Source organism: Panicum virgatum, chromosome 5N, assembly GCF_016808335.1.
Source record: "Panicum virgatum strain AP13 chromosome 5N, P.virgatum_v5, whole genome shotgun sequence".
Classification (NCBI taxonomy): Eukaryota; Viridiplantae; Streptophyta; class Magnoliopsida; order Poales; family Poaceae; genus Panicum; species Panicum virgatum.
In genome coordinates this window covers 71,651,231-71,661,643 of record NC_053149.1, presented here as the reverse complement: position 1 = coordinate 71,661,643, position 10,413 = coordinate 71,651,231, and the positions used below count along the sequence as shown (strand labels likewise).

The 10,413-nt window shown below is 52.1% G+C and overlaps 1 protein-coding gene across 1 annotated transcript; it reads right to left on the bottom strand.

The window, feature by feature from the left end:
- Nucleotides 1-1,425: 1,425 nt before the first annotated feature.
- LOC120675145 lies at nucleotides 1,426-4,656 on the bottom strand. The gene is made up of 8 exons (XM_039956228.1): nucleotides 3,334-4,656; nucleotides 3,104-3,203; nucleotides 2,918-2,991; nucleotides 2,529-2,764; nucleotides 2,323-2,409; nucleotides 2,105-2,204; nucleotides 1,844-2,018; nucleotides 1,426-1,697 (listed from the first exon to the last, which is right to left on the bottom strand). Exons 1-8 carry the CDS (start codon nucleotides 4,654-4,656, stop codon nucleotides 1,426-1,428), a joined length of 2,367 nt encoding a protein of 788 aa, XP_039812162.1.
- Between the last annotated feature and the right edge of the window lie 5,757 nt (nucleotides 4,657-10,413).

Sequence of the window (10,413 nt, the reverse complement as noted above, 5' to 3'; positions counted from 1 at the left end):
TTCCACTTTGCGTGCGCTGTGGATTTCGTTTCGTTGGTACGGTTAAATAAAAATAAAAGCAGCAGCAGCAACTGCAAAAGAACATGAACATGCATGCGCCTATTGTTGCCTTCTTCATGTATCTGCTGCAATGCAAAACTGCAACTGAAGCAGATAGAAAAAAGTTGATTTCCATTCCATGTGATGCGCTGTGGTGTGGCACTCCAGCATACTAGTCCAACGGTCCAACCTACCTAAAGCAGAGGCATGCACTAGCTTTGCTTTGCTAGCACACGGACTCTTCTTCTTCTTAAAAAGAAAGAAAGAAAGAAAGAAAGAGAAAAAAAGCTAAAGCCGGGCTAGCTCTAGGATCTGTGTGTGAATCACTGCTTCTTCCATTCCAGCAGCAAATAAAGCAAATATTCCTTCCATTCTCCCTCCAACCACCTCCGAATTGAATGAAATGACATATTCATATTCATATTTATATTCATATTAGCTAGCTTAGTGGCCAACTCCACGCACGCTAGCTTAGCTCCTTGAAATTCCAAAACCCATCCGGCATCCGCCATGAACCGCCTGGAGGTGGCCGAGCTCGTCCTCCTCGCCGCGGCCGCCTCCGCCTTGGCGTCCGCGCTCATCCTCTTGTGCCACAACCGCCTAGGGAGCAGGAGGAATAAGCAGCCGCCGCCGGAGCTGCCGCTCTCCCACGAGCCCACTGCCGTCGTCCTGACCAAGGCCAGCCGGAGCCGCCAGCTCCTCGTCCTCCTGCTAACAATGCTCTGCGCCTGCTCTGGACGGCGCCAGCGCGCGCGCGTCGAGCCGGCCTCGCAGGCCCAGTCGTCTCCGGCCGCGGCGGCGTCGAGTTTGCGGCGGTGCTTGGGGCCGGCCTCGCGGCCGCTCTACACCATCGACGAGGAGGAGGAGGACGCGGGCAGCGACGAGCCACAAGATGAGGAGCCTCCCGAGACGCCGTTCTACACGCCGGCGGCGTCGCCGGCCCGGCTGCAGGTGATTTGAATGTGATCTGAGCACGAGGGCGGCCTGTAATTTGGTTTGCATCTGCATGCAGCTTCGTTCTCGATCTGTGTACAAGAGTGTTTTACTACTAGCAGCCACTTTATACAAGAGTTTTAGGCTAGCTTTAATTTCTAGACCGCAGTCCAGTCCAGGGATGCATGCAGGCAGGCTTTGGCTTTGGCTTTCCCGGTCAGGTCAGGGAATCAACCTTCTTGCTTCCACTCACTGTAATATTCTTACTGTTTTCATTGCAATTTCAGCAATGCGCAACATGTCGAATCGAATCATTCAACAGATCGGGTTATCAACTCCAACCAATTCAATCACAGCGATGCCGCCGATGCAATCACCACCCACAGGGTCGACAGGTACAGTAGATCAGACATCAGAGTGCGTTTCAGATCGAGGCAGCTGAAGCTGCATCCATCACTTCATGCCATGGACAAGATTACTGGCGGCGTTGCCGTGCGCGTAGGCAGCCTGCAGGGTCGCCATCGCGCTCGCCTCGCCGCAAGAACGCCAGCCGCTGGCCGCTGGCGGTGGGGCGGCGGCGCTGCTGATGCTTCCAGGAACCGACGACGACTTGCCAGTGACCACCACCAGCTCGTGCAGGGACACGTTGCCGGCGAGCAGGTCGGTGAAGCTGCCCAAGGGCCGCTCCATCTCCAGGAACGCCAACTCGTCATCGGTTAGTGGCGCTGCCTGCACCGTGTACTTGCGCCACCATGGCTCTGAACTTGCCGCTGTTAGATTGGATTCTGCAGGTCGTTCAGCACTTCCATTCGATTCTGGCGATTGAGATCGACATGATCTGAAATTGCTCTGAGGTTTCTTCAGTACGTACCTTGTACGGACTTGTAGAGCAGGGTGGTGCCGGTGATCACCACCAGGTTGAGCCTCTTGATGTCCTCCCTCAACTGGGGCTCCAGGGGCCTGAAGGAGAAGGACCTCTTCCATGTGTCCACTAGACCAGCTATAGCCGGTATCACCAGCCTCTCCACTTGCACTGACGCCAACACCTGACAAGGAATTAAGCTCGTCAGCCCCAAGAACAACAATAGTTTATTAGCTGATTATGGATCATCAGTGAAACAAAAAAATGCACCTGCTCCACAGCATTCACAAGGCGACGCATCATTCCCTGTTTCCGGTAAGTCGGCAGCGTGCCTGCGAAAGGCATCTCCGCCATCTTTCTGCCATGGAACCTGAAAAAAAGAAAGACGCAATGCAAGGCAAGCATACTAATCATGTGTTATTATTCATGCATGTGTGTATAATTAGATCATGCCAACAAGCTAATAAGGTACTGAAGGTATATATGACCTCAGCAAGGCTGCTGAAATGATCTCTCCATCCTTCTCTAGAATCATGGTGTAGAATCCTTCGTAGCTTAGACGTTTAAACTCTGACCTGTTGAAGCAGAGCACAAATATGCATGACGTGTCAGGGACGGTTACCGCACTAACTGATTGTAGCTGCAGTACGCGTCTGTTGATCCTCCCTCTGAATTCTGAAACAACGTAACTCACCCCAGGCTATAAACAGCTTGATGGAGCATATCAATGTTAGTTCTTCGATCTTTCACAGGGTTAAAGCACTCATTCAGCACGCCAAGCGCCACCGCAAGCTTCAGATTGCCCTCAAGGACGAAAGGCATGTCCTGGGAACCGTCCAGTTCGTCTTTCTGAATCTTCAAGAGGGACCATGAGAAACCATCTTGGGTGGGGTTCGTTACTCCTATCATATCTGACAGCTGAGCAGACAGCTGAAAAAAAATTTGTAAAACAACATTCGGCTTCTTAACAAGAATAAAAGTCATAAAAAAATTTACTATTCGCATTGGAAGATCAAGCTACAATGCAGCCAGCTAGCACAGTAGTAGTACAACTGAAGTAGCCGTCTGTCAGCAATTGCTCACCTTCTTGCAGGCCTCGCTGCAGTACGCCCCGATATCGTGCCCATTGTTCAGCAAGGGACGGCAGTGCTGATGGTCTGCAGTAGAGGAGTTGCCACTTCACCACATCAGTTCCTCATTTTTTTAGAGAAGAGTAATCATCAGAAGTTTTCAAGGCAGTGAACGAAGTAGTACTCCGTAGATGCTTACACTTGCTACTGCATCGTTGGCATGTGGACAGGCCCTGCTCATCACTTCCCATGCACAGGATGCATCGACAGTAGTGGCACGCCCACGACCCCTCTGGAACCTGAAATCAATCTCATCTCATACAATACAGCAGCATTCTATATATTAGCTACATGGAAATGGAATGCTGATCAATAATTCAGACAAACCAAGAGGCCAAACCAGGTCAACAATTCAGAAGGAAAGGGAACCTTGATGGCGAGGCACTCCGGGTGGAAGGTGGAGGGGCAGCTGTCGCAGCACAGGAGCTCCCCACCGTCAGCGCAGACGCCGCAGGCGTCGTCGCTTGCGTCCTTGGTCTCCCCTAACCTCAGCTTCATCCTTGGAGACATGGCGATGCCCCCCTTCCTGTGCTTTGCCAGGAGCCTCCTCTTGGCCTGCGCGCTCTTGTCCTTGTCCTGCTCCAGCGCGGCTCTCAGCTTCTCCTGCGACTGGAAGGTCCTGACCCTCTCCCTCTCCCACGCCTCCTGCATGCGCCGCAGGAGGGAATTGCCGGAGACGAGCAGGAGCTTCTCCCACGGCCGCTGCCCGGGATCGCGCTGCCCGGCGGCGTGGGCCGCAAACACCGGCAGCGGCACGACGCCGTCGCAGCAGCTGCAGTGGACGCCCGTCCGGGTGACCGCGCCCGAGACCACCTTCTCGGCGGCGCCGGCGCCGTCCCCTGGGACGTAGAACACCTTCTCTCTGTCGGACAGGAAGCCGGCGTCGATCAGCCACGTCAGTACGGTGTGCTTCTTCGCCGCCGCCACCACGCTCCTCCCCCTGGCGACCACCAGGTTACATCTGACGCTGCTCGACGAGGCAGCCGCAGCGCTCTTCCTCTTCCTGACGATGTTGCCTGGCGGCGGCGAAACTGCAGGAACGATCTGAAGATGGTTGCTTTGCGCGTGCGGACCCGGCTGCTTGCCGGCGGCCCTGATCTGCCTGGGTTTCCTGGACGACTCCGGCTTGTCGCTGTCCTTGCGCCTCCGGACGCGGGCCGTCCCTTGGGCGCCAGCAGTCGTCGGCATGGCGAGCACAGGGGGCAGCCGCTGCACCGCGCCATCTGCGGCCTGGCTTTTCGCTGGAGACGCGGCCTTCTTCTTGCTACCTGAAGCTGCTGATCCCGTGCCGGCGGCGGCAATCTGCAGTGGCGTCACGTTTGGCGGCCTGCGGCGGCTTATTGCGCCGCCGCCGCCGCTGCCTCCAGGCCCAGAGGGGAGCAGCAGCGGCTGGCCCCGCGGGGACATGGACGCGTAGTTGTGGAGCCATGGCGGGCGGGTACCCCAGCCAGCCAAGATCATAAGCTGCTGCAGCATCTGCGGGGCAAGCGCTCCGCCGGGAGTATGCGCCGGGACGCCGACGCCGGTGCCGGTGCTTGGATAGGCGCCGTAGCCGCCGATGGCGGGCACCGGCGGCGAACGCACATACGCCCCATGTCCCCCAGAGTTGAGCACGTGGAAAGTGCTGCTCGCAGTCGCAGCCGTGGTTGCGGCCTTCTCCGGCCTGCCCGGCACCGACGACGACGACGGCATGCCGGCCGGCCGCCAGATTCCAGACGGCGAACAAACAGAAACAGCTCGCTCGCGTCGCCAGGACGACAGGATTACATCGGAATGAATAGTTGCTTCATCAGACTAGAATCTAAAACAGGAAGAGAGTAAAATTTTACCTAAAAAACAGACAAGAGAGTAAAACGCCGCCTGAGCTAAACAATGGCTGCAGATCGTAATCCAGCTTATCACCAATGACTAACACAGCATGCAATGCATGCATTGTATATGAACATGATGCCTCATGACATGGAAAACCTGAATTAATAGTTTCTGCAGTCATTTTGGGGCTGGAATGTAAGAGCTAGCTCTATATTTACTATCATCGTCATTTGCAGCTCTGGCTAGCTAGCTGTACAAATGCTCAATATAATCAGGATTCAGGAAGAAATTAAACTAATGACGTCAGCAAGTGTGACCTGCATGCTGGATAGGAAGAAACGGCTCACGCAGTAACGTACGCTAGCTAGCTAGAGGACACGCTAGGCATCACCACGACAGCATGCATGCCTGGACGCGCATTAGCTTGCTCCCCTCTGGCGCATAGCCAGCCTAGCAATGATCATCAAGTAAGTAAATAGATCCCAGCTCTCCGGCCGTATGATTTACATCTATATCAGATAGATGTCAAAATTGTGTTTCTAAATGCTAACGCAGGTGAGACAGTTCTTATGGGGGAGTTCTTGGCGTCGAGCCAGCTAAATTTCTTCTCCCCCGCTCCGCCGCTCACCTGAGCGGCCCTCTTCTCCCTCACATCTAGGCACGCGGCTGTCTCGATCGACGGAGCGAGCAGCTCGTGATGGCGCCGGCACCACCATAGGAGGCTGGATCCGGTGCCACCGAGCACGGATCCGCCGATGGGCGCGGGGTGGCCGGATCCGGTATTCAAAAAATATTGGAACAAAAGTGTTTCTACCCCTATTTTACAACATAATGGTGATTTTGTTCTTATTTTTTTTAATTTTGTGATTTTACTACTGCGATTTCAAAACGAATGCTGAGTTTACCCCTAGCCTGTTAAGTCCAAGTAACGGTGTTAATTCTTGGACAAATGGACAACTTTACCCATACATTTTTACCCCTATTTTTTACGATAATTGTATTTTTACCAACAAGTTGACATTTTGAATACAGAAATTGTAGTAAAATTTGGACAGCAATTCAACTGACAATCTCACACACCAAACTAATTTAACAAATATTACATTAACAACAACAAACCAAATGCATGCACTCCTCGGACTCGGTCTCGCTGCTGTCGGCGCCGTTGGTCTTGATGCTGCTACCGCGGCTGTCCCTGTCGTCGTGGCACTCATCCCCCATGCCGCGGTGTCAACCTCCATGCACGCGTCCCCCAACGAGGGCCACTACCTGCCGAACGCCTGCATCATCGAGGCCGCGTGCGCGTCGCTGACGCCGTTCATGCTCGGCTTGGGCGGAGGGTGGTGCAGGCACTTCCGCGACGCAGCGCAGCGGCAGCGGCGGAATCGAATGGAATTGGTTCTTACACGTAGAGGATCTTGCCGGAGGGGCGCCGGAGATGGGTGAGCGCCGCGAGAGCCACGGCTCCCCTGTTCTGGGGGCCACGCACCGGAGGGGTCGAGCTCCGCGATTCGCCTGAGCGGCCGGCCGTACGCGCGACTGCAGGGGGCGCGCGCCTGAGGGGTCCGAGCGCCGGCGGCCGCGCGCGGAACTGCCGCGGGCCTCGTGGCTCGGGTGATTGGCCGAGGTGGCGACCTGGAGCTCGGGATCCCAACGAATCAATTCGCCGACGGAGGGGTCTTGGGCGGGCGGCCAGCCTCGGTTCCGGCGAGCCCCTGCTCGGAGGGGGTCGCGCGCGCGGCTGCCTGCCGCGGGCCGCGAGTCGCCTGTGCTCTGCGCGCCGCGCCGATGCCTGGCCGCGGGGCCTGGAAGCGGGGAAGGGGGAGGGCCACAGGAAGGAGGAGGAGAAGCCGCGAGGCCCGCGACGACGGCGCGCAGGTAGCACCGCCGCCAGGCCCTCCGAGCCTATCCTGTCGATGGAGGTTTGGGTGAAAGAGATAAGGTGAGGGTACTAATGTCTTTTCCAATATGTGTTTTTCATTTTTCATTTTTTCTCTCTCGTTTAATCTTTGCAAATCTAACGACGTTTCAAACCAGGTAAACGGCTGATTCGTTTCAAAGTTACAGGGGTAAAATCACAAAGTAAAAAAAAAAGTAAAATCACTATTGACGTTTGAAATAGGGGCAAAAATACTTTTTTCTCAAAAATATTTGTCAGAGATATTATCCATATTTGACTTATCTCGTATTCGATACACATTTATTCATATTCATAACCGAGATAATCTGCATTCGTATATCTGTATCCGATAGCTATTCCTCCAACAAAAAATATGAAAACAAATATGTTATAGTGATAGATCTTTTTAAACCGATTTAGGCATATGTGAGTAGCTCAGCATTACTGACATTATTGATTTTTACTGGCGGGTAACAGATCATCAATGGAAATGTATTTTTACTGGTGGTAAGAGACACCCCATTATAAATTTTATTTTGAGCAAAAAAAATATATTTAATCATCAGGTTAGTGCCAATAAATCTTAATGCACAAGATAACAGACAATTGATTCCAATGCAATGAAGTAACATCATCAATTTGCATGCATATATTTATAGCTTGGTCTTCCCTAATCGTGCACCTCTAGCTTCTAGTGCTTTTCCTCGATGATGGCATGATACAGTTTGTCTTCAGGCTCCATCACGCCACCCTTGTTCAGGAATAAGGTCATCACTTCGTCAGAGTACCCGCTCAAGCTCTTAACACCATGTTTCGTCACAGTCAGAGTCGGGGAATGCTATACCGTCAGTCAGGTTCCAAAACACAGCCTAAAACCCTACCTTAACTTATAACAAATGGCATTATACTCTTTCTTCCACTTGTGGGTCGAAATCTTGAGGGCGACTCATCTAGCGTGGGGCACTAATGCCTCTTCAAAGTGCTTGCTATGGGTAAACACAAATATTGTCTTCATTACTGCAACTGCATCAGGTTTGGCTGAGGAAGGATTCGACCTGGCTTAAAACCCAATAAAAAACCTTTCTCAAGATAATTTTTCAGTGTACCCAATCTTCTGAATGATCCCACCTTTTCTAACACCCTTCTTCTTGTTGACCCTTTTTGTTGAAAATTATGGTGATCCTAATACCCACTAAGCTGAGGACCTACACACATGACACAACTCACTCTAGACTCGGTCACCCTATTAAATTTCTAGTTACTTAGTGTATTCGGTCTTTTTTATGGCAGAATCATCTTTTCACTTCTGGGTAGAAGAGCCTACCACCAGATGAAACTGGCTTCCAGATGGTAGAGCTAACCTACAATCATCCTGTTTGGTTGGTATTATTGAGCTGGACTGCACCTACTGCTGGAGGCTGCAACAAGCCAACCAGCAGGTGGCGGCAACGGGGAATAGGCAGGAGGCTGGGTTACTTCGGCCTTATCGGTCAGCTGAACTGCTGGGCTTCTCGGCCTAGCCAGAACCAGCCTAGCCGCGGTTGGATTTGAGTCCAGCCGAACAGGGCGGAGGGCGAATACAGCCCAAATCTTTTGTGATACCCGGTGAGAGTCAACCTTCGATGAATCACAACTTATACACTAAGTGACTATATGGCTTAACTAGTAGATCAATATTTATAAGCAGTAACAAGAATTTATAGCAACACAATAATACTATATAAGAGCATACAACACTCTCTTCTTTAGTTACTATACAAGAGCATACAACACTCTCTTCTTTAGTGGCTAGCCTAGCACTCAACTTTCTCACTTGCTCTCTTCTAGCACTACCACCTCTCTTCTTACATGCCCATGGATGGATGCCATGGCAAGAAAAAAGGTCTCTATTTATATGCCAAAGGGGATATGATATTTAGACATTCTAATATTTTCTAAATTTGTTTATTACTAATTCTAGAGTCCTCCATAGAAAAGATCTCATTTTTGCATTGTGAAGAATACTAGAAGTTTGCCTTGCACTCAACACTTCTCTCTCTTTTTTTGCGATTATACGGGGCAACTCAGACACTCACAACGCACACACACTCACCTCTGTAAATGCACATACGCAAACACTACTCCTATGAGCATATTTGAAGACTGAGCCGACAAATCGTTGATATTGACGAAGTCACCATAGACGTCTTGCTGTCGACGGGAACGTCACCTACCACTGAAAGCACAACACCATAGAGGCCTGAAATATTCACCTAAGACCTTAGGTGCTACTGAGGCTCTTATTGTTGAGAAAATGGGGCGTAGAGTTTTCGCTAAATTCGGGCACCCGGTTCGCCCATGGACCATGGTTCCTCATTTAGCTGCGATATGAGCAGTCCCATCACCACACTAATAGTCTTCATTTCCGTGCGCCTGGGGACATGTCGCACACAGCCAGACAGCTTGCCAGCAATTCCATAAGGCGGCTACGCATAACCTCAACCATGGTGTCCCACTTCACACAAGAAGCGTCAAGCGATAGCCTCGTATAACAGCGGCGTCTGGTCGAATAGCGAGTAAAGCGAGAGGCACCGTACCACTTGGCGGCGAGTGACAAGATGTTGCTTTGTGCGTTGAGCTCCACCTGCTTCGTGTCGTGCGCGAGCTCTGTGGCAAATGTAGAGGGAGTGCTAGTCAGCATCATTCTCTCGCATATTCAATGCCACCACGGCGAGGGTGGACGCCTTCTTGCTTGGGCTCCGACTCCCCGTCCTCTTGGTAGTGGTCGCATGACATTCTTCCTAGGGCTCCAGGCTCCGGCTCCCCCTTCACTTGGTAGTCACCGCTGCCGCTTCTGTCTTGATGGATCGTGGGGGGCGGCTTGATGAGATGTGGTCTGTTGACGATTAAAATTAGCACAAAGATTGATTTTAGTGACTTTTTCAAAATGTAAGATTTCAGTAGAAATAAATAAAAATAAAAAGACAAAACCACCATCCAAATCTTGTTAGGGTTGTTTGACTAGTTTTGGAAAGTTTAGATGCTAGAATATCTGGTTTTATAGTTGGCACCCTATCTGGTGAAAACCAGAGCAGCTATGCAACCTTGGAAACTTTGAATCAAGTCCATAGGATGCTCATCCGATGGCTATGGATGGAGATGGGGTTAATTTTACACACCGCGCGCTGCATAGGATTGCTAATCACATTTATCAAATCCCCCTCCGAATCCCACAACGCCCCTCATCATTTCATCTGGCACACAAAACGCGTCGACGCCGCCATGGAGTTCGGCGCGCGGGTGGCTTAGCCATCCCGAGCGCCTCCGCCATGTCAAGCTCGCCGAGCTCCAACCTGCCCGGTAGCTCCCAATTGAAGTGGTACAGGAGGGAGGCGAGCATGAGGTCCATGTTCACTAGGCCAAACCCTATCCCCGGGCACATCCGCCGCCAGGAGTCGAACGGGATGAACTCAAAGTTTGTTCCCTTGAAGTCGATGTCGCTGCTCTCGAATCGCTCCGGCGCGTCCCAGTAGCTCCGATCCCTACCGATCACCAATGTGTTGACGAGCACCATTGCCCCCGCCGGCAAGTCGAATTCGAGCACCCTGTCTGGGCTCCGGCCCTCGCGGGGTAGCAGCAGCACTGCCAGAGGGTGCAGCAGGAGCTCGCTCAAGCTATCCTCCGTGACTGTCTCCTTTTTAGCAAGGACTCGCCGGACCTCGTCATGTGCCTTGCTCATCACTCTTGGGTTTCTCACG